This window comes from Ascochyta rabiei, chromosome 7, assembly GCF_004011695.2.
Source record: "Ascochyta rabiei chromosome 7, complete sequence".
In the NCBI taxonomy this organism is placed as follows: domain Eukaryota; kingdom Fungi; phylum Ascomycota; class Dothideomycetes; order Pleosporales; family Didymellaceae; genus Ascochyta; species Ascochyta rabiei.
Window position 1 is genome coordinate 638,329 of NC_082411.1, and position 21,261 is coordinate 659,589.

The window sequence follows — 21,261 nt, forward strand, 5'->3', positions numbered from 1 at the left end:
GGGCTAATACTTAGTAAAGAGATAGTATACTAGACTAAAACTTTAGTGTAACCTTAAGTAGTAGTAGCTAACTACTAGCTTAATAAAGGCAGAAGCCTAAGAGAAAGCTAAATTTTTTAGCTGTTAGGTCTGCTATTATATAAGGTAGACTTTATAAGTATAAAAGTAGTAATCTAGTAAACTAATAGATTTAAAAGAGGAGTAAACAAAATAGCAGACAGCGAGCTACAAGAGGGCGGAGAGAGAGGCCTACTTATAGTAGTAAGGCCTGTACTCTCTATAAGTAAAAGTAAAGGTAAGTAAAGAAAGGTTCTACTAGGTTTAATGGAATCTGCTAGTAGGTTGTGACATATACTAGTAGGTTACTATCTTACCTTAGTAGAAGTCCTAATAAACTAGGAAGATCTAATAACGCTATGTTAAAGAAACAGCAACACTATAGCTATCCTAATAGAAAGCTTTAGATAGTAGGTTATTAAAAAACTAAATATAGCTATAGTAGTACTCTATATGCGTATAAATTATAATAGAAGATTACTATAGAAAGTAACAGCTATAATAAAGTATAAGAGGCTTAGATATCTAGAACTATCTATAATTAAGCACCTTATGTATTAATCTAAGGGGGTAAAGATTAAAGGTATTATAACAGTGTAATATAACATATATAGATAATTAAAGTTAAAGTATTAAATATAAAGAACTCTATAATTTAATAATAAAGGCCTAGGTAAATAAATAGCTATAGACTTCTATAATAATAAAGCAGGAAGCTTTAATAAGGAAAAGAGTTAAATACTTATTACCTGCTAACACTCTTAGTACGTGTAGGACTTCTACTTTAAGGACAACAGGCCTGTAAGATCTATTATCTGTCTACTTAGAAGCTTTGTCTAGTTCTTAAAGAAACAGTTTAATATTATAGTTAAGGTAATTAAGTTAAATAATAAAATTGTTATAGTTAAATAAGAGGTTAAGAGATAGTGCACGTCCCTCTTAATAAGACCTAAGCCTTCTACTCTAGACACATAAGCTTAGAATAGAGGAGCTAAACGCTTAGAGGGTGTAATAAAAGAGAAGGTATACGTAATTTAACTAGACGCAAATCTACTATAGGAACTTAAGCTAGAAATTACTAGAGCGGTAGTATACCTATACAATTAGACTCTAAATTATCTAAATAAGTAGAGATTACTATATAAAATATTCTTTATATATATAGCTACTATAAATAGTATAGTTACTAGACCTTAAAAACTAAACTAGGCTTACTTAAGAGTATACAGATGCAAAGTATTTACTATAACTAATAATACTTATTAAAGAAAATTAAGGCTATAAAGACTAGACCTAAAGGTATAGATTAGATACTTAGTAGAATACTAGTCTACTAACATATACTAAATCTAGGTTCTATTAATAGCTAAAGTAATTAGTACCTGTATTATAGTGTTTAATAAAGAAACAATATTTAATAGTAAAATAGAGGATATTATAGATAACCTTATATATAATATATTAGAGAAAATTACAACTTAGATTAGTATAGTTAAACTTCTAGCTATATAGAGCTATATATCTAAAACTAAAACGTTCTATAAGGATAGGATAACGTAGGAGAACACTCTACGTGCTAAACAACCCTAATATTACTAAGGTAGGAAGATTATAGAGGCATACCTAACGCCTCTACTAACTCCTCTACTAGCAGTATTCCTAACTAAATAGATAAGCTACAATAAGACAACAGACTAACTTAAATAAGACTAAGGAACGTCTATAACAACGCTGTAGGCAGCTGTATTTATAGCAGGCACTAAGGTAAAACACCTTAGTTAATATAAAGGAAAACCTTTTAATAAAGCTTAATTAAAGAGGATTATAGTAAAGGGAATTAAGCTGTATTAGAATAAACTTCTGCTATTACCTATAGTATACTTAAAGCTAGAGAAGCACCCTCTCTATAAGACGTTTAAATAAGTAGAAAATAAACACCTATAAAGCTACAAATAAATAGAGTTATAGACTGAAGTTCTAGCAGCTCTAGTTTAGAAGTCTAGATAATAAATACTTAACTATATATAGGTCTATATATATAAGTTTAATAAATACTACTACCTTAATAAGTATAAAGTAAGGCTTATAGTTAGAGGAGACTAATAATATAATATTACGTTATAAGATACGTATACAGCAACACTTATAGGCTAATTACTTAGAATACTAATAGTAATTGCTATAAAATATAATCTTAAACTAAAATAATAGAATATTCTAAATGTGTTTGTCTATATAGCTATTAACTGCAAAATATATATAAGGATGCTAAGAGGATACTAAAAGACAGGTACCTTACTAAAGGTATAGAAAGCCTTATATAGACTCTACATCTCCTCTCTACTATAGTAGAAGGAATTTATAGTAATATTAGCTAGAATTAGATTTAAATAAGTACTATAAGAGCTATACTGTATAATTAAGGATAGAATAATTATCTTCTTCTATATAGATAATATTATAATTATATACTACCTAAAGCATAAATAAGAGGTAGATAATACTATTAAACAGATATAGGAGCAATACCTATATACTAGAGGAGATAACCTTTAATAGTTCCTTAGTGTAGAAGTCTAACGTAATAGATAGTAATAGATAATTTAATTATTATAAGCTGCATATATTAATAAGATTAGTTAATTAGTAACTAGATAGAACGTAAGGTATAATACGCTAATATCTAAAATTAAACTTAAGCCTAGGAACAGTCTAGCTAAACTACTAGAGTATAATTAATATTAGTAAAAGATTAGATTCCTGTTATTTATAGTAGTAACTACTTAACCTAATATAGCGTTTGCTACATCGCAACTTACATACTTTCTAGTTAACCTAAGTAATAAACACTAAGATACTGCTAACTAAGTACTTCTGTACCTACAGAAGATAAGAAATCTATTACTTAACTTTAGATAAAGTAAAGGACTTAAAGTTATAAGTAACGTATTATTTACTAACAATACTATAGACTAGAAGAGTTCCTAAGGATACGCTATTAAGCTATTTAGAGGACTTATTACCTAGAGAGTAAATAAATAAGATACTGTTACAACGTTAACTACTAAGGCTAAGCTCCTAGCACTGTCTTAAGTAGCTAAGGAAGTAATATTTACCTCTTAACTATTAAAAGAGCTTTAGGTAACCCTAAGTAATCCTATAATTATAATTAAATATAATAATATATAGATAATATATCTAGTTAACATACTCTATAGGTAAGCGGATTAAACGGGTAAGCAGATTACTCTGCTAAGACTACACTAAATTTCTACCCTATTATAGCTTATATTAGCCTACTTTAGCCTTATATACAGTAGTGTAGTATATAATATTATTTAGAAACATCTTCTATAGCCTTCTTATATATACGTAAGTTATATCTAATATTATAGCACTTTATACAGCGTCTTTAGGTTACTTCCCCTTCTTTAGCGCGTACTTGCTTCTTTGCCTTCTTACTATTACTACACGCCCTAAACTTAGTTAGAGTAGTTAATTAAAGGCCTTCCTTAGCTGTTAGGACTCTCTCCTGCTATAATTGCTTTCTTTTATGCAATTTACGTTGCGTAGCAGCCTTATTTACTGCTTAAAGCCTAGTAATCTCTCTTTAAGCTAACACTAGCTTATGCACTACTATAGCTGCGCCTTTAGTAAGCTTTTTAAAGGCCTTAACTATTAAAGTTAGTAAGCTGCTTGCATGCCTTAAAATCCTCTCTTAAACCAGCGTTAATTGCGACCCTAATTACAGGGTAGTGCTTAGGGTTTAGGACTGCTAGGGCTTATCTTCTACAGTAGGTAGCAGTAGGGTACGTAGGCGGACATTAAGACCTATTATAACCTGTTCTAGGTTAAGAGGGACTATTCTAGCGCCTTAGAAGCCTCCTTAGATATTGCTAGAAGTAAATGTCTTCTTATAGGCGTCTATAAAGCATAGTAGGAACTTAGTTTTAGTAATATAAGTAATATAGTTATATATAAGATTCTTAGCTTAGCGCCTATATGCCTTCTTTAGAGGGGTAAAACAACCTATATCTAGTAGTTATAAGAGGTAAGATAAGTATAGAGGTATACACAGTGTAACAATCTTTACTTCCTTATAGTATTATTAGAAGTTAAGGGAGTTATACCTCTTATAGCTGTTAATAAGAAGCAGCTAGTACACTTCTTAGGTGCGCGTCTTTGTATAGGCATTAAAGTGCTTTAACTAGTCTAGACTAAGCTTATTAGTAGTCTATCTGTTCTTAGAGACTCTAATAACCTAGTTATAGGGCAGATTGTCCTCTTTGTACTAGGTAGAGAGGTAGTTACAGCCTTTAAAGATAATAAAGAGTAGAATAGCCTACCCTATGCTATTAATGCCCTATATAACTATTATCTACTCTTAATTACCCTACTACACTGCCTTTAGCTATTCTTAACGCTCTAAGCCTATAATAACTGCTTCTGTTAATATCTAGCCTATTATAAAGCCTGTCTTATTAAAGTTATACGTGTTATTGTCCTAAATGCTATACTTAGCTTTAACATTCGCTATAAGCCTAAACTAGCCCCTAATAATCTCTAGATCCTTATAGAGGGCTCTCTTGTAGTTATACTTATAATTAAACCTTACTTTAAGGTTAGGGCAGCGCTTAATAAACGTGTTAGGCTAGTTTATGCTAATATAGCCTATATTACGCTTAGTATGTAAAGAATTAGCTATATTAGCTATAGCAGCTAGCTAAGAGGTAAATCCTTGTGTATCTAGCTTAAGGATATACTTAGTAATTACGTCCTCCTTAGTCTAGTCTATAATCTGTTAAACTAGCGTATAATTAGCTTATGTAGGTTGTCCTATGTATTAAGCGTGTAGTATGCTGTAAGGTACGTTATATATAGCTGCAGCACGTTACATAGTAAGCGTTACGTCTTATTTAATTACCTAGAGCGTAAGCTGTATCGCAGCTTCTCTTAAGGGCGTAGATTAATGTTGTTGTTAAGGCATTGTGTGGTAAGGTGGAGGTTTAGTGTAGTCTTAGCAGAGTAATCCGCTTACCTGTTTAATTCGCTTACCTGTAGAGTACGTTAACATAAATATTACTAAGATATAAACTAAAATTTAGCATGTTAATATACACAACTACTAGTTATAATAAGAAGTTAACTGTAAAATAATTAAAGTAGAATATATCCTATCTAATAATATAATTATAGATAGATTTACAAAGTTATTACTAATTAGTAAATAGGCTAGCTTTCTTAATTAGTTAGGACTTGTTAAGGGCTAGAAGGGTATATTAAGGGATATTCTGCTTAAGAAGATATAAGAGCAACTAGAAGACCTTACATTAAAGAGTTAATTAACTAGTTTACGCAGCTTACAATAGGATTCTAAGCTAAGGGGGTGTGTTAAATAAAAGGTATTAGAGAAATAGGTTAGGTAATATACCTGCTAAGAAACTGTGTAGAGGCCTCTACTAGAACCTAGATAAGAGAAAAATCACCCTTATATAGAACAAGAACAGATTATTAATATATTATTATTAACTCATTACTATTACTATCTAATCTAACATCTATAGGTAGGTTGTCTTAGTCCCTCTCTAAAGACAGTAAGCCTAGATAATTTAGTTTTAGACTTATAGTAGCTTAGTCTATCTTAAACTATATTATAAGAGTAATTAGAATAAAAAGAGTATATAAGGTAATTATAAGAAAGGATAAGGTTAAAGAGGATAGTAGGTATATTAAGGTATATAGTATACAGTAATAAGACTAATTCCTAGGTATTAGCAATAACCTCTAACACCTTTAGATAGTCTGGGCTAACTAGCCCTATAGTAGCTCGCTAAGACTAGCAGAGGTACCTCCGGGTACAGCGCCTAACAGTAGGTTCCGTGACTTGTCTGAAGAGACACACCATTAATCTCTAACCATCACCTTATTTTAAAGACTCATCTAATCTGAAAACTAGCTTATTATCGCACATCTATACACGACGTGGATGTTAAGGTTAGCAGCCTAAGCTCGACAGCTAGTCCTGCGATTGTCTCTCTGACGTTTGCGGATAAAGCTGGTGTTCACTGTCTGGGCCTTTATCCGGATGATGCCGGCTCCTGAGATGGAGTGCATTGTACATGCTGCGTTGTCACGAGGCATCATTCGTGCTGGCCACGTTGATGTGGGTAGGTGCTTAGATGAGCCGCTTCCCTCCGGACGGTGCAGCTCCAGGTTTCAGTCGTCGAGACTCTACATGTTGCTTCAGCATTAGTTGCAAGGTACCGCCCACCCGTGCCATGTGATTTGCGTGGAACAGGTGCTCGACTAGCCGGCGGAAGGTGGATTTGGTTGCCTCTTTTCGGCTTGAACTCGAAGGTTCGAAGTTGGACGATCAAAGCATGACATCACCACTCGCACCTCGATTGTGTCGACTGTTGACAACCAGGCGGAGGCGACGGATGGACCAGGGAGTCGGTGGTTCGAAGGCAAGAGGAGGTAAGAGCTTGGGCAGTGCAGTCGTAACAAGAACAAGGCCGCGCCGAGTTTCGAGTTGGCCAGCAGGCGCTTCAGTGGGTTGAAGTTGTCTAGCGCGCACCCTTGCAGCCCTCGAAGGCTTGATTGACCCTAGGACGACGCATCATGGCGCATGCGCCTCCGCTGCATGGCGAGTGGGTGCATCGCCGGCAGGACGACCGCCATCCGGCTTCTGCAGCAGCCGCGACAGCTGTCTCCTCATGTACCGGGTTTCCCGCTGTCCGCTGCCGCCGTGAAGATGGTAGGCAGTGCCCCCGACCGACGCTCGATTCCCACCGCACCTGCGCCTGCTTGGTCTTGATCTTTTCGCTGCTGCTGCTGTTATCGCCGAAGCCTCCCCCCGCATCGTCGAGTTTGCGATAAGAAGCGCATTCGTGCATCACCCCCGCCGCGGCCGCACGCCTGCGATGCAGCTCTCCCTCGCCCTCAGCCTCGCCGCGCTTGCTGCCCTCGCCTCGGCCAGCATTGCGCCCTCCAACACGTCGACGGTCAACGCGCGCTACTTCCAGGGCACGCTACCGCTGCAACACGCCCTGGGCGACGGCCAGCAGATTGCCGAGCTGATCCCGCTGACGCGTGAGGGTGCACAGCGGTCCATCGAAGGCAGCCTCTACCGCACCAATGGCTCCACCGTGTCCAACATGTCCGACGGCGACATCGCCTACATCAGCTGCAACCCCGCCGACTACCCCGGCTTCGTGGGCGCCCAGGGCCTCTTTGACCAGGCCTACGGCAACGGCAACGCCAACCTCTCGGGCATCATCCTGTACAGCACCGTCACCGACTACTGCGCCTACGACCCGGACGGCAATGCTGCCATGTCCGCCTTTCCCGTGCTGTCCATGACCAACAAGACCGACTCGGCCGCCGTCCTCGCCCAGATCGACAACCTCGCCGTCCACATGAAGTACTTCGTCCAGGTCCAAGGTCGCGGCAACGATGCATCACCGAACAACACCCAGCAGCAGAATCCCCTGGGCCCTTCACCCTCGACTGGCGTCGCCATGATCATCCTGTACAGCATCACGGGCATCATCACCGCCCTGTTCCTCGTCATCATCCTGACCGGCGCCATCCGCGCCCACCGCCACCCAGAGCGCTACGGCCCAAGAAACGTGCTGGGCAGACCGCGCCAGAGCAGGGCAAAAGGTTTGGGAAGAGCCATCCTCGAGACGATCCCCATCATCAAGTTTGGTGAAAAGGAGCCTGTCAAGCCGACTGATGTTGAGCTGGCCTCTACTAGCGAGTCAGCACATGTCGAGGGTGCCACCATCAACCCTGCCACTGCCACCCCACCGTCTGAGACGACTACAGCGACTGCCACACAGGCAGCGAGCAACGATGCCTTACCAGCCACGGCCAGGACACCGCAGGAACCCGCCATGACGGAGCAACCTGACGGTATCGCTGCCGCCGTCACACCTGCAGCGGTGATGGGCGCCAGCTCAGACACAAGCTCCAACGACGACACCCTTGGCTGCACCATATGTACCGAGGACTTCGAAAAGGGCCAGGACATTCGAGTACTGCCATGCAACCACAAGTTCCATCCCGACTGTGTGGATCCGTGGCTTTTGAACGTATCGGGCACATGTCCCCTTTGTCGTGTCGATCTACGTCCAACCAATACCAACGATTCCAGCAACTCACACGCCGACGAACTTGCCCCACCCCTGAATTCAGATGCCGAGACTTCGCACCGTCGTCGCACTGCCCTCCGTGGTATCCTGTTCTTCCGCCAGCATCCCGACGCACCAGCCGAAGACCGCATATCTGCACTGCGCCGTCTACGCGAGCAACGACGCAACCAGAGTGGCGATGTCGCAGAGGCTAATGCCAACGCAAGCGTCGACGACGTGTCAAGAGCCGACCACCGCAGCAGAAGAATCAGTGCGAGACTGGGTGATGTTTTTAGTGGGCGGACGCGTAGAGCTACAAGCCCTGCGCAGCCTACGGGCAACCCTGGCGGTGCCGCCTAGACGAATCTCTGAATGATCAAGTATGTATCCTAACAATGTACAGCCCGGTGTTTTGCATGGCGTTTGGATGGACAAATTCAGCTAGAGCAGCGTTTGTTTTGCTGCTCACATGATCTCGAGCTTGTTTCTCTACAGGTACGTCGTCTCAGTGGTTTATGATTACGGCATGGTTGGATGCCTCGGGCGTCTGGAGTATCGAGTAAGAGGGAAGTTTTGTGTCGCAGCACTGGTTTTAGTCCGCTGGTAAGAGCTCTCAATGTGACTTTTACACCTGTACCACCTTGCATATACGTGGATATTTCCACGTGGTATCCGCTCGCTCTTGCTACTCACTCCGAATAGATGTCAAGGGTAGTATTTGACTTGCTGTATTTGAGTCCTGAGACTGTAACGTGAAAAGCAGTTGGGATATCCACTCGAACTACGAGCAATGTTGAAACGATGAAACGCCCACGCTATGCAATACACTCAATGCCCAATCCCAGTGTTCGAGCCACATCCGAGCCATACTTGTGTACCCACCATGACCCTTGGCTATTTACACAATTTTTTGCAACAACCAACACTCAGTAGGCAATACCGCTGTTGCCTCTGCCCATCGTCTTAAAGGTCATCGACTGGACCTCTTGCTTAACCAGTCCACCAAGGGCCAGCCGGTCGTCCGGATCAATGCCCATCCGGTCAAGGTCAGTGAAGCCGGCGAAGTAGAAACCAATGATAACCACGAGATAAGATAAGATCAGTATAGAGCCTTTGAAGTAATTGCTCTTCCCCTCGCCGTACATGTAGGAGAGGAGGAACACGCAGAGGATGACTGTTGCCATGTCCCACTGTGGAAAGATGAGTGCTAGAGTAGGTTAGCGCCAGGTTCGACGATACATAGGAGAGCGTCTTACTGAAAGTCTGCTTTGCAATCTCGCCAGCAGGAATGTTGGTAGCATGTACGGCGCTGTAGAATACGAGTGCGGGGATCTGCAGGAGACAGACCTGCAGGGCGTAGGCTGAACCAATCTCCATAGACAGCGCAATGTTTCCGTTCATGGCAAAGGATATGGCGTTGAGGAACTCGGTGGTGTTGGGCACCAGGGCGAAGAGAGTAATCCCCAGGAATTTCTCGTCAATGTCTGAGCCCTCCAATACCGAATCGACAGTGTCGACAAGAATCTCAGCTATGATGGCATACGCAACAGTTGCAGTGAGTAGGATCGCCGCACTCTTCTGTCGACTCCAGTTGGGGGCATCGTGGCCACCCGAGGTGTGACCAGCTGCTGTTTCTTGTTCTTCCGGTGCATTTTCGGTCGCGGTAGTGGTGGTACGATGATGATGGGGTCGGTCACCCTTACTTGGTGTACTGACCATTCGCGCGGCTTTATGGGGGGCTCTAGTGACGTCCCGCGTGGCAAAAGCCGTGGTGGTGGCTGCTATCTCAGTGATGTGTCGCACGAGTGCATCACTTGCTTCATCTGTAAGACCCTCAACATGGAATGTTGGGTGCTCATTGCTATCCTTGGGCGGAACCAGATGTGGAGTGTTGCCATCCATCTTGGTGCTTGCTGGACTACCAGCTATGGGCTGATCTTCGGGCCCGAGACCAAACTCGTGTTGTGTCTGGCCAACAATGCGCTTGTATAACTGAGTATCACGGATTTGAGCGCGTGATACGGACTGCCCGGTCGCTGTTCGTGACATGGTAGCGTGGGGGAATTCCAAATGCCCGCTGTTGCTAAGACTGTTCACAACCGTGTCAAAAGGCTTCTTTTCTTTCTCGTCAGGCTCGTTGCTCCAAATCGTGGCGGCATGTGTACGCAAAGTGAAGAGCAACCCAACGACGTATGACAAGAACAACAACGCTGCTGAGAACCATGTGTATGGCTTTACTGCTTCGTTGTAGAAGCGGTCATGCAGGGCTGGTGTCTGTGAGTAGTAACACCTGCGGCAATCCCTCTCAGAGGTGGTTTCAACGTGGCCCATTTGAGGATGGACGCGCGTGCATTGACGACAATTGAGCTCGTGCTGGTGGTAGTCAGTACTGGGGCGTCTAAGAAATGGGTGCAACTTACACTACCATAGATTTGGTAGAATAACGTAGGACCAAACGCGCCAATGACAGCAAAGAGCAGCATGGTTGACGTGACTCCTGCGGACTTTACGTTGAAACGCTGCGTCTTTCGCTTGAGAGCCCCGAAGCACATAGACAAGCCTGGTAGGAAAAGAATGCCTGCAAAGATGCTGCCGATGATGCTTCCCTCCACAAGCTGCGCCTTACCCTGCTTGAGAGCTACGCAGTACAGGAATACTTCGACGACTGTGGAAAAGAAGGCGTTGATGGTTGCGCCAACGCCCATGGAAGACTGAGCAGAGATGGAGGCAACCGCTTGACCGATGAAGTAGGCCAGAGGGATAATGGACAGCAGTGCAAGCGTGAAGACCAACAAAGTATCTGTAATCCAAATCTTGTAGCCTAGCGCCTCAGCCAGCACAAAGTAGTCGAAGATTGTGAAGGCTACCAATCCAAGTAGGTTGATGAGGAAAATGTTGGTGCCGTCAATGGTGTACTTCCAGTACTTGATGCCCACAGCACGATAGGTGCACAACAAGATTGAGGATGACTCACCAGGGCGACGAACGTTGCCATTGTCCGAGTGGAAAGAAAGCGCGAGGGGGTGGCGGCGCAGATGGTCGAACAGAAGAAGCATGACTTTGCCCATTGGGATGGAGAAGACCAGGAACCAACAGAGGCCGGACACGAGGAAGAAGGCCGGGGTGACGATGCCGTAGAAGTAGAAGAAGAAGACGACACGGCCCAGATTCCACTTTCCACGTCCAAAGAATCGGTTCTTGGGTTTGGCAGTGTCCGTGTGCACGAGGTTGGCGCGGCCGTCTCGACCCAGCAGGCTTGTGGTCTCACCGCCAGTCGAGTCGATGCTGTTGCGCCGACGGCCGACGATGGAGGAAAGGCCAGCTGTGGGACCGAAGAAGAGGCGACCTTCCTCAATGTCGCCGCTCTGCCACTGTTCATACTCGCTGATACTGCGGCCTTCCCCTTCGTCTTCTTCTAGATACTGGTCGTCCTGAAGAAGTTTGACGTACTTTCCAAAGGGGTAGAAGATGTAGACAGCAAGGTGGTAGAGCAACAGCGAGTACTCTTTGCAGCTTTCGTCGAAGGAGAGCAGAGCACAGAGCAGGGCGCCAGCGGCTACGATGATGGACAGCCACCAGCCAAAGACCAGGGTCCAGGCGATGTTGAAGAGGAGCAGCCACCTGCTCACGAACAAGCCTGGGTTTGAGTGAATGTCGGCTTCGGCATTTCGCTGGACTGAACGGCCCTTTTTGTACAAGGCCGGTTTCCAGATCCTGATGCCGAAGGGATGGGTGACGTTGATGGCATCTTGGCGGTCCTTGAGGGTAAAGCTCTCGGCGTCGCTCAGGTCGGCGTCGTCGTCGTCGTCATCGTCGTCGTCGTCGTCGCCGTCGCCTTCGCCAACGCCGTCGCCGTCGCCATGGCGGTTGTCGCCTGCAGCGCTGTCGTCCTCTTCAGCACGCACCGTCTCTTCTTCTGAGCTAGCGGGCTGTGCTTCTGGATCTGTCGGCAGTCCGGCGGCTTCTTGCTCTGTGGCATCGTCGTCGGTGGATTCGATGGTGGTGAGGGTTGGGCCGCGGGCAGCACCGGTTGGGCGACGGACGTTGGAGGGCTTGCGGCGCAACGTCTGGCCTTGGCGCTTCTGGTCTTTGGTGCCCTTGAGCTGCTGCTCCGTCTCGGCCTGGACCTCGTGGACGTCGTCGTCGACACTGAACTCCTGGCCCTTGTGGGGGAATTTGGACGAGGTGGCGCGGCGGCTTATGGGCGGCTTCTTGGGCTTGGAGCCCGGCTGGTCCGAGGGCGCGGCAGCTTGCAGGCGGCGGTCGATGGAGGATGTGATGGAGCCTGTTGGCCTGTCAGTGCTGGCACCGTATGCAGGTGTGTTTGTGCGGGCGGTACCATAGCTGGTGGGCAGCGCGGCGCTGGGGAGACGCCTGCGCGCCGACTCTGCGGCGGCCGTGGGCGTATCGGCGCCGTGGGAGCTGCCTTGTCGCGAGCCCGGAGGCTGCTGGCTGCTTTTGGCGGCGGCGGCGGCGGCGGCGGGGGTGCGGTCGTCGTCGGCCATGTTGGTGGCTGCGAGACGGTGAGGTGGTTGCGAGGAAGCGCAGTGCAGCAGGACAGCGCAGGCGTTGGGCTAACAGACCGCTTGATGCGCTGATGCGCCGACGCCCTGGTCGGGGGGGTTTGTTTATTCGGCCGGACTGGTTTCAGCGGCAGGGCATTTGCAGGGAGACGTGGACAAAGCAGACATGGAGAGAAGAGGCAGGCCAACGTGGTGCCCCTCGAAGCGTGCGTGTGAGCAGAGACGAGAGGTAGAGACGTAGAGACGGAGAGAGGGAAAGACGTAGAGATGCAGATGACCTGGTGTGCATGTGCATGCGCCGATCAACTATTCATCAACAACACAACAGGCTAGGCTCCGCTGCAGCTTCGCCTGCGATAAGACGTGGGCGCGCTTGCATCGTCTGCTTCACAAGGCACAGACAGGACAAGGCAAAGGCAGAACGGGGCAGCAGCTGCCATTACTTGGGCGCGCGTTCCATGGACGGCCTGTTGACCACAGCTGAGGAATGAGGTGCATGCCTGGTGCCATCCATTCCATCCATGCCATCCATGTCATCCATGTCTTCCATGTCATCCATGTCATTCATGCCATCCATGCCATCATCATTGCGGCGGGCGGTGGAGAGGACGACAAGACGAGGCCCACGGGCGCTACGCCAGGCATCGCTAGTGCGTCCTTCGGCCAAACGTACTTGCGTGTCCGGCGTATCGCTGCGAGCATCGCCATCGCCATCGCCATCGCCATCACCAAGCGGCAGCAAACACGCGCAACAACATCTGCCCCGGAGCCCGTCCGCACCCCTGCATCCGCCGCCGCTGCCGTCCCTCCAGCTCCAGCTCCAGCTCCAGCTCCAGCTCCAGCTCCAGCTCGCCCCTGCGACCCAACCCAGCCTCACCTCACTACTGCCACCCTCCCCGCGCAACCACCTCCGCCGCTGGCGCCCGCCACCACCATGGCGCTCGATACCTTCTTCCACAACAAGATCGAGGCAATGAAGCTCGAGATCATCCAGGGCCAGGCCAAGCTGCGTCGTCTCGAAGCCCAGCGCAACGACTACAACTCTCGCGTGCGGTTACTACGGGAGGAGCTCGGTCTGCTCCAGCAGCCTGGCTCCTACGTCGGTGAGGTCGTCAAGGTCATGGGCACAAAAAAGGTCCTTGTCAAGGTGCACCCAGAAGGCAAATACGGTATGTGCTGCAAACAAAGCAGGACCGTCGTCTAGCTGACCCGCCCCCACCAGTTGTCGACATTGCCGATAACGTCGACGTCAGCAAACTCACAGCCGGCAAGCGCGTCACCCTCCTCAGCGACTCATACAAGCTCGAAAAGCTCCTGCCATCCTCCGTCGACCCCCTCGTTTCGCTCATGATGGTCGAAAAGGTGCCAGACAGCACGTACGACATGATTGGTGGCCTGGACCAGCAGATCAAGGAGATCAAGGAAGTCATCGAGCTGGGCCTGCAACATCCAGAGCTTTTCGAGTCGCTCGGTATCGCGCAACCAAAGGGCGTCCTGTTGTACGGCCCGCCAGGAACAGGAAAGACGCTACTTGCCCGTGCTGTAGCCCATCACGCCGACTGCAAGTTCATCCGTGTGTCAGGAAGTGAGTTGGTGCAAAAGTACATTGGTGAGGGAAGCCGAATGGTTCGAGAACTCTTCATCATGGCCCGAGAACACGCACCCAGCATCATCTTCATGGACGAGATCGACAGCATTGGGTCAAGCCGTGTGGAAGGAAGCTCAGGCGGTGACTCGGAGGTACAGCGTACCATGTTGGAGCTGCTCAACCAGCTCGACGGTTTCGAGCCAACAAAGAACATCAAAATCATCATGGCGACCAACCGTCTGGATATCCTAGACCCCGCCCTGCTGCGACCCGGACGTATCGACCGAAAGATCGAGTTCCCACCGCCAACCGTAGAAGCGCGTGCTGATATCCTGCGCATTCACTCCAGGAGCATGAACTTGACCCGCGGCATCAATCTAACCAAGATTGCGGAGAAGATGAATGGATGCTCAGGCGCTGAGCTGAAGGGTGTGTGCACCGAGGCTGGTATGTATGCCCTCAGAGAGAGGAGAGTGCACGTCACGCAGGAAGATTTCGACCTGGCGACAGCCAAGGTGTTGAACAAGCACGACGACAAGGCTACCAGTCTGAGCAAGCTGTGGAAGTAGGCTCAGCGGTATGCGGTAGAACGAGGCTGTTCGTGCTTGCTTTCCTAAGATGATGTTGCACCAGAATTGTGTATCTTATGCATAGCAGGACGAGCCAGCTCGGAAGGAAGGAAGGAATGAAACGATAATGCACACTCTACCGCCACATGCACATGCGTCTCATCCGGTTGATCAACATCCCACGTGATATCGCGTGATTGCTAGTGCAGCGAACAAGTTGGTCTACTCTCCAACCGCATTCATCGTCACACACCACGCTGCCCAGCCACGCTGCACGCTAGCTGCAGACCATGCAGCAACGTCTGATCCTATTTGCTTGTTTGCAGGCACATCAAGCCGAACTGAACGCTTATCAAAGGTAGCGCTGCGGTAAGCCCGAGACCTTGAGGTTACACCTGCAAGGCGCACGTCACGTTGTCCTCGTCTAACCCTGCGGTACCCTTCTTTCGTGCTCGCTACCACACCTTCATAGTCGAGAACCCGGGATCACAGCCTGCATCACGATCATCGCTCAAGGAACCATCCCACAAATAATCCCTCTTGTTCTTCACCATGGCCGAATTTCAAGGAAAGGCGAACGAGGAGGGGACGCATTCCAAGCATGCCGCGCAGGAAGTGGCTGCGCTGGACCATGCGCCAGAGGGCGTCCTCGAAGAAGGATCACTCGATCCTGTTTACGCAGCCAAAGCGCGCATTCTCAACAAAGCTATTCAGGAGATTGGCATGGGACGATATCAATGGTCCCTTTTCATCGTGATCGGTTTTGGCTGGGCAATGGACAACCTCTGGCCCATTGTCACGTCCCTCATCTTCACGCCTGTCAGGAACGAGTTCAGTCCAGATCGGCCTCCGCTTCTCACCCTATCGCAAAATATTGGACTCCTCTTCGGGGCTGTATTTTGGGGTTTTGGTTGCGACATCTTCGGCCGACGCTGGGCTTTCAACCTCACAATTGGTATTACCTCCGTCTTTGGCATGATCGCAGCTGGGAGTCCCAATTTTGCCGCCATTGCAACCTTTGCCGCGCTCTGGAGTGTTGGTGTAGGGGGTAATCTACCAGTAGATAGTGCCATCTTCCTGGAATTCCTGCCTGGAAGCCATCAGTACCTTCTGACAATACTGTCAATCGACTGGGCCCTTGCACAGGTGTTTGCAACGCTTGTAGCATGGCCCTTGCTCGGGAATCTGACCTGTCAGCAGACAGATGAGGACTGTACAAGGAGCAAGAACATGGGTTGGCGGTACTTTCTAATCGTCATGGTAAGCCTCTTCCCACAGCAACTGCACGCAGTATCATTTCTAATGTTGATGCAGGGCGGTACAGCTTTTCTCATGTTCTTTCTGCGCTTCGTATGCTTCACCATCTTCGAGTCACCAAAGTTCCTCATGGGCAAAGGTGACGATGCCGGCGCTGTCCGTATTGTCCACGAAGTTGCCCGTCGGAATGGCAAGGCGTCTTCCCTGACGGTCGAAGACCTCCAGGCTTGCAACGTGCTCACTTACACGTCCTCGACAGTAGCCGTCCCGCAAACCACCACCACAGCAGCGGCGGCTGTGAAACGCAACTTGCAAAAGCTTGATGCTTCGCACGTCAAAGCACTCTTTGCGACGAAGAAGCTCGTCTACTCCACTTCCCTCATCACGGTAGTCTGGGCCTTGATAGGCCTCGGCTTTCCCCTCTACAACGCCTTTCTCCCCTTCATCCAAGCCAGCCGGGGTGCTGACTTTGGCGATGGCAGCACCTACCTAACCTACCGCAACAGTCTCATCATCGCCGTGCTTGGCATTCCGGGCTGTGTGGTTGGCGGTCTGCTTGTCGAGACACCGCGTATCGGACGGAAAGGCACACTCGCTGCATCTACCGTGCTGACGGGCGTGTTTCTGTTTTGCTCAACAACGGCACTCGAGTCTAATGCGCTGCTGGGATGGAACTGTGCCTACAATTTCATGAGCAACATCATGTATGCAGTGCTGTACGCATACACGCCCGAGATCTTCGCGACCAAAGACAGAGGAACAGGGAATGCAATCACGGCGAGCGCAAATCGCGTGTTTGGCATCATGGCGCCCATTGTGGCCATGTTTGCCAACCTGGAGACGAGCGCGCCGGTTTATGTTTCTGGAGCGCTTTTCATTGCCGCTGGCATACTCGTACTACTGTTGCCTTTCGAGTCTCGAGGCAAGGCCAGCATGTAATCCGCGTGGGTAGATTGTGCATTGTGATGGTGGTAGTGGTGGAAAGCGGTACACTGATTCGGCCTTGGTAATCATGCAAATGTCAGCAACGCACATGTTCTCCCCGAAGGATAGGCGTCTGCGTGATTCACTGTGAATGCAGGTGCTCCTTGTCCTCTTGTACCTCATGACCTTTTCTGCACGCTTGTCGCAAACAAGGTTTCATGTTCCTCGAACGAAAGATAACGATGAGCCAGTGTTGGAAAAAGCATCGTCAGCAAACTTTGTGTGCTGGTTGAAAAGTGCGTTTGTAAAACAGCATTACAGAACGTAATGTAGAAAAGCCCTAGCCTTGAAACGCCTAGTGAACACCCATAAGTAGAAGATCTGACAAGCCGAGCCGCATTTGAAACGTTCAAGGGACGCCGGGCATTCCGTAGCATGGCTGCATTATCCAGCTCTTGACAAAGCTCCCGCACTGGGTCGTTGTACCAATGCGCCCTCGTCACAGCACACAATCTTCCCGTCTCCGTCGTCCAGCCTATCAACAGCACTTTCCACCCATACCAGCATTCGCACCCCCCGCATCGCCAACGTTCACGGATGGCCCTGCGGCCTGGTCCGATCGTGCGCTGTCGATGAGTCTCTTCTTGATGTCGGAAGCGAGCGAGTAGAAGGCCTGGTCGACGTTGATGTTGCTCTTTGCCGAAACCTCGAGGAAAGGAATGCCGAGTTCGTCTGCAAGCGCCTGGCCACGCTCTGTGCTGATGGCGCGCTTCTCTTCCCAATCGCACTTGTTGCCAATGAGGATCTTGTTGACGCCTTCGGTTGCGTGCTGCTCGACGTTGGAGAACCAGGTGCGGATGTCTGCCGCGTGTGTTAGTCTTTCTTCATGCGGGCAGCAGCGCAGCAGGCAGGACAACGTACTGTTGAAACTCCTCTCGTCGGTGACATCGTAGACCAGCAGGATGCCCATGGCGCCGCGGTAGTAGGCCGTGGTGATGGTCCTGAAACGCTCCTGGCCGGCTGTGTCCCAGATCTGCAGCTTGACGCGCTTGCCATCGAGCTCGATGGTCCTTATCTTGAAGTCGATGCCGATGGTGGTGATGAAGGAGGGCGTGAAGGAGTCTTCACTGAAGCGCAGGAGACAGCATGACTTTCCTACGCCGGAGTCGCCAATCAGCAGGAGCTTGATCTATAGGCGCGCTGTCAGCATGTCGACTCGGAGTGGGCTAGCGGGCCGCGATAGCAGGGCTGCGTGAACGGGGCTCGCGGTGGGAGAGATGGGGGGAGGCGGAGGAGGGTGGAGAGAGGTGGAGAGAGGTGGCGGGAGGTGCCCAGGCCGTACTCACGAGAAAGTCGTAGTTTCTTGTGCCAGCCATGGTTGCGACGTGGTGTGTGGACGTGTGTATATGCGTATGTGTTCGCTATCGAGGGAGGGCAGGTTGCGGCGGTGCAGCCGCTGGCGAGCGAAGGGGTCGTGTGGCTGGTGGCGCGGTCACGTATGCGCAAGCGGCGGTGGAGCGATCAGACCGGGTGCTGGTGGCGGTGAGTGCAGTGGGCAATGTGGGCGACGTGGACAAAGTGGGGAGGGGGGGGGGGGGGGTGTTGGTGTTGTTGTGCAGCCACCGTGTACAGGCAGACCGTCGTTGAGGTGCGAGAGGAGCAACCGCTTGGCGGCCGTCACTCCGTCACTCCGTCACTCCCTCGCATGCATCTGTCACTCAGTCACTCACTCCAGGCGCTGTCCGCTGTCACCCGCCACCTTGCCCGGCACGCACTGACTCGCGCATCCGCGCAGCCCCCACGCCAACATGCACCGCACCCATCTGTACCTACTGTAGACAAGCAATTCACTACTTCACACTCGTGCTATGCCACACATGCACCAGCACTTTCGGCTGTCTCAACACAGAGCAGAGCGTCTGTCCATGTCTGTCTAGGAATGATGCTGCATGTCTGCCTAGCCTGCCATCATGTGAACCACTTGGAGTACGCCCAGCGAATCCGCTCCACCACCTTCTGTTGCCTTTCCAGCCCGCTCCGCACGTCGACCAACTCGTCAATCTCGACCAAGAACTCGTGGAAAATGCGCCTGGGCAGAACGCCGCTGGCAGCTTGTCGCAGGAGGTGCACCTCGCAGAGCAGCAATCCATGGTCTTGGTACGACATCTCTCCAAACTCGGTGGGCCTGGCGGCGGTCAAGATGCGATCCGTGTTTCGGAGGATGAGCAACAGCTGACCCTGCTTGGCCCACTGCTGGACACCCTTTCGACTGCTGAAGACCCCCCTGAGCCACCGGTACACGCCAATAGAGACCAGCACCCCGGGCGTAAGGCCAATGAAGCCGAAGAGAAGCTCCTGGCTCTTGAGGATGCTGTCGATGCCACTCATGGCAAGCTCCACGTCCACCTTGGTCTTCTGTACCTGGATCAAGAGCGCGCTTGCGAGGTTGCCCACAATGGCTCCCTTGACTGGGCTCTGAATGTCCTTTTCGTATGACTTGAGCACCGTGGTAAGATCGCCCTCCCTGACCTTGGCTCGGATGTCCGCAATCTGCGACTCATTCAAAGCTGGGCCATCTGGGTTCTTGACTGCAAAGTCAACCACCATACGCTCCAGGCTTGCACGGTCAGACTCTAGGCTGCGCTTGCTCATGATCGAGACCTCGCTATCCTCATCGTGGCGAATTGTGCCTATGACTTTCTTCGTAGGCTCCACCACCCAGTTGGTCCAGAAGTCAATGACCGTCTGACCCAACTCGCGAATCCACGTCTTGATCTCTTCTTGGCGGTGAACGACGATACGAAGCAGCGTAGTGGAAGACAGGAGGAAGACAGTGGCGGGAAGCCAGTATCGAACAAGGCGACATGGTCGCCCATTGTCCTTCACGACAGCGTTGAAGCTTGATTTGTACGTGGGCAGGGCATGTCGAAGCAGGTAGCGCAGACGGTCTGCGACATCTGCCGGCTTTAGTGTTGTAGCAGCCTGGCCGGCAGAGGCTTCGTGCAGTTCATAATATTGGTCTTCTTGGGTGATGCCGGCGACAGACTCGTCGAACTTATCGACAGAAATCTCAGCTGTGCTGACCGTCTGGATCACGGCGTCCATCAAGGCGATACTCTTGGAGACTACAGCCTTCCATTTGTGCTTGTTGTCTTGTGTGCCGAACGGGTGTGGCGAGTGCAGGCCTTCATCGTGGATGTTCTCGTTGCTCAGGCCCTCACCCAGTAGCACACCCAGCGCGTTTGCATTGATCAATCGTATCTTCTTCAGTGCCGCACGCTTTCTCCTGCCTTCGTTTCTTATCAACGCCAGCGGACTGATTACGCGTCGTTGTATGTTGGCCACACTGCGCTCCTGCACAGACTGCTTGACCAGGCCGTAGAACTGCCTCCACCCGTCCGCCGTCTGCCCGCCTTTCGACCTCACATCGTGATATATCTCCTGAGACCATTTCCACAACCGGAGCGGTGACGTCTGTATCGAGTAGAGGCCAGCGAAGCGGTAGGTCGAAAGACTGTCGTCCCAGTACCAGATGTCGTCTTCGAGCGGTATTGTTTGCTCAAGAATCGTGTTGAGGACCTCGCCGTACGCCTGTGTAGTAGCTTTGCTGAGCAGCAGCCACTCGAGCTCGTGTTCGTAGCTCGCGTCATTGCCTAAAGCATCATTGCCGCTACTGCCGTTGCTGCCGTTGCTGTCGTCGTCCTGCGCGAACCATTGCGCACAGGTGGTGCAGCTGCTTGAGAAGTTTGCGCGATTGAGCGTCTCCACAATCCTGTCGCCCGGGACGAGGGACGACTTGGCGCTTGCCGTAGTCGACAGGCTCTTGATGAGGTTCTGCAGGTGAGCAATGCGTGCCGTCTTATCTGGGTCGTGAGCCTCTGCGGCACTCAGGGTCGAGAAGCTTTCGCCAGCACGTGTGGACGACAGTTGCAGCCGGTCCAGAGCGCCGTCGATGCGTCGAATCTGGTCAACCACGAAAGACATGGTGCCGTCAGACTTGACGCTGTGGTGATGCAGCGGTTGGGTATGATTGGGGACCGATGCACAAGGAACTGATCTGACCCAGGATAGGACGCGCCTACCTGCTGTGAAAATTGAGTGACGTAGCTGACGTTCGCGCCAATCACATGCATACAGACACCAAGCATCAATACCAACTTCGAACATCAACACCATAAACAGTACAAAATACAGTATAGACAATGCAT

At 49.5% G+C, this 21,261-nt stretch overlaps 6 protein-coding genes across 6 annotated transcripts, besides 33 other annotated features; 3 read left to right on the forward strand and 3 right to left on the reverse strand.

Annotated features, from left to right (window-relative positions):
• Nucleotides 1-390: part of a mobile genetic element that runs on past the window's edge.
• Nucleotides 1-393: part of a mobile genetic element that runs on past the window's edge.
• Nucleotides 137-390: a long terminal repeat.
• Nucleotides 282-309: a tandem repeat.
• Nucleotides 391-394: a direct repeat.
• Nucleotides 393-3,267: a mobile genetic element.
• Nucleotides 700-709: an inverted repeat.
• Nucleotides 700-753: a mobile genetic element.
• Nucleotides 744-753: an inverted repeat.
• Nucleotides 920-978: a tandem repeat.
• Nucleotides 2,058-2,111: a tandem repeat.
• Nucleotides 2,893-2,930: a tandem repeat.
• Nucleotides 3,216-3,254: a tandem repeat.
• Nucleotides 3,261-5,127: a mobile genetic element.
• Nucleotides 4,718-4,727: an inverted repeat.
• Nucleotides 4,718-4,767: a mobile genetic element.
• Nucleotides 4,758-4,767: an inverted repeat.
• Nucleotides 4,990-5,152: a mobile genetic element.
• Nucleotides 5,124-5,614: a mobile genetic element.
• Nucleotides 5,565-5,603: a tandem repeat.
• A 1-nt stretch (nucleotide 5,615) lies between the features above and the next one.
• Nucleotides 5,616-5,931: a mobile genetic element.
• Nucleotides 5,739-5,772: a tandem repeat.
• Nucleotides 5,932-6,980: 1,049 nt separating the features above from the next.
• On the forward strand, nucleotides 6,981-8,552 carry EKO05_0004770 (uncharacterized protein; the record flags this gene model as incomplete). The annotated part of the gene is made up of 1 exon (XM_038945660.1): nucleotides 6,981-8,552. The coding sequence occupies one exon, from the start codon at nucleotides 6,981-6,983 to the stop codon at nucleotides 8,550-8,552; it is 1,572 nt and encodes a 523-aa protein (XP_038799319.1).
• Nucleotides 6,989-7,031: a tandem repeat.
• Nucleotides 7,032-7,048: a tandem repeat.
• A 566-nt stretch (nucleotides 8,553-9,118) lies between the features above and the next one.
• EKO05_0004771 (uncharacterized protein) lies at nucleotides 9,119-12,697 on the reverse strand (the record flags this gene model as incomplete). Its single annotated transcript, XM_059636460.1, has 4 exons — nucleotides 9,119-9,399; nucleotides 9,449-10,565; nucleotides 10,613-12,477; nucleotides 12,532-12,697. 4 exons carry the CDS (start codon nucleotides 12,695-12,697, stop codon nucleotides 9,119-9,121), a joined length of 3,429 nt encoding a protein of 1,142 aa, XP_059492443.1.
• Nucleotides 11,981-12,026: a tandem repeat.
• Nucleotides 12,027-12,057: a tandem repeat.
• Nucleotides 12,653-12,694: a tandem repeat.
• A 505-nt stretch (nucleotides 12,698-13,202) lies between the features above and the next one.
• EKO05_0004772 (26S protease regulatory subunit 8) lies at nucleotides 13,203-14,872 on the forward strand (the record flags this gene model as incomplete). Its single annotated transcript, XM_038939304.1, has 2 exons — nucleotides 13,203-13,884; nucleotides 13,938-14,872. The coding sequence occupies 2 exons, from the start codon at nucleotides 13,203-13,205 to the stop codon at nucleotides 14,870-14,872; spliced, it is 1,617 nt and encodes a 538-aa protein (XP_038799321.1).
• Nucleotides 13,223-13,298: a tandem repeat.
• Nucleotides 13,415-13,442: a tandem repeat.
• Nucleotides 13,522-13,566: a tandem repeat.
• Nucleotides 14,873-15,424: 552 nt separating the features above from the next.
• On the forward strand, nucleotides 15,425-17,068 carry EKO05_0004773 (uncharacterized protein; the record flags this gene model as incomplete). Its single annotated transcript, XM_038939513.1, has 2 exons — nucleotides 15,425-16,132; nucleotides 16,187-17,068. 2 exons carry the CDS (start codon nucleotides 15,425-15,427, stop codon nucleotides 17,066-17,068), a joined length of 1,590 nt encoding a protein of 529 aa, XP_038799322.1.
• A 523-nt stretch (nucleotides 17,069-17,591) lies between these two features.
• Nucleotides 17,592-18,429, reverse strand: EKO05_0004774 (GTP-binding protein; the record flags this gene model as incomplete). The annotated part of the gene is made up of 3 exons (XM_038939428.1): nucleotides 17,592-17,914; nucleotides 17,975-18,242; nucleotides 18,400-18,429. 3 exons carry the CDS (start codon nucleotides 18,427-18,429, stop codon nucleotides 17,592-17,594), a joined length of 621 nt encoding a protein of 206 aa, XP_038799323.1.
• A 204-nt stretch (nucleotides 18,430-18,633) lies between these two features.
• Nucleotides 18,634-18,653: a tandem repeat.
• A 77-nt stretch (nucleotides 18,654-18,730) lies between these two features.
• Nucleotides 18,731-18,785: a tandem repeat.
• Nucleotides 18,786-19,021: 236 nt separating this feature from the next.
• On the reverse strand, nucleotides 19,022-21,229 carry EKO05_0004775 (uncharacterized protein; the record flags this gene model as incomplete). The annotated part of the gene is made up of 1 exon (XM_038945661.2): nucleotides 19,022-21,229. The coding sequence occupies one exon, from the start codon at nucleotides 21,227-21,229 to the stop codon at nucleotides 19,022-19,024; it is 2,208 nt and encodes a 735-aa protein (XP_038799324.2).
• Nucleotides 21,191-21,228: a tandem repeat.
• Nucleotides 21,230-21,261: the final 32 nt, after the last annotated feature.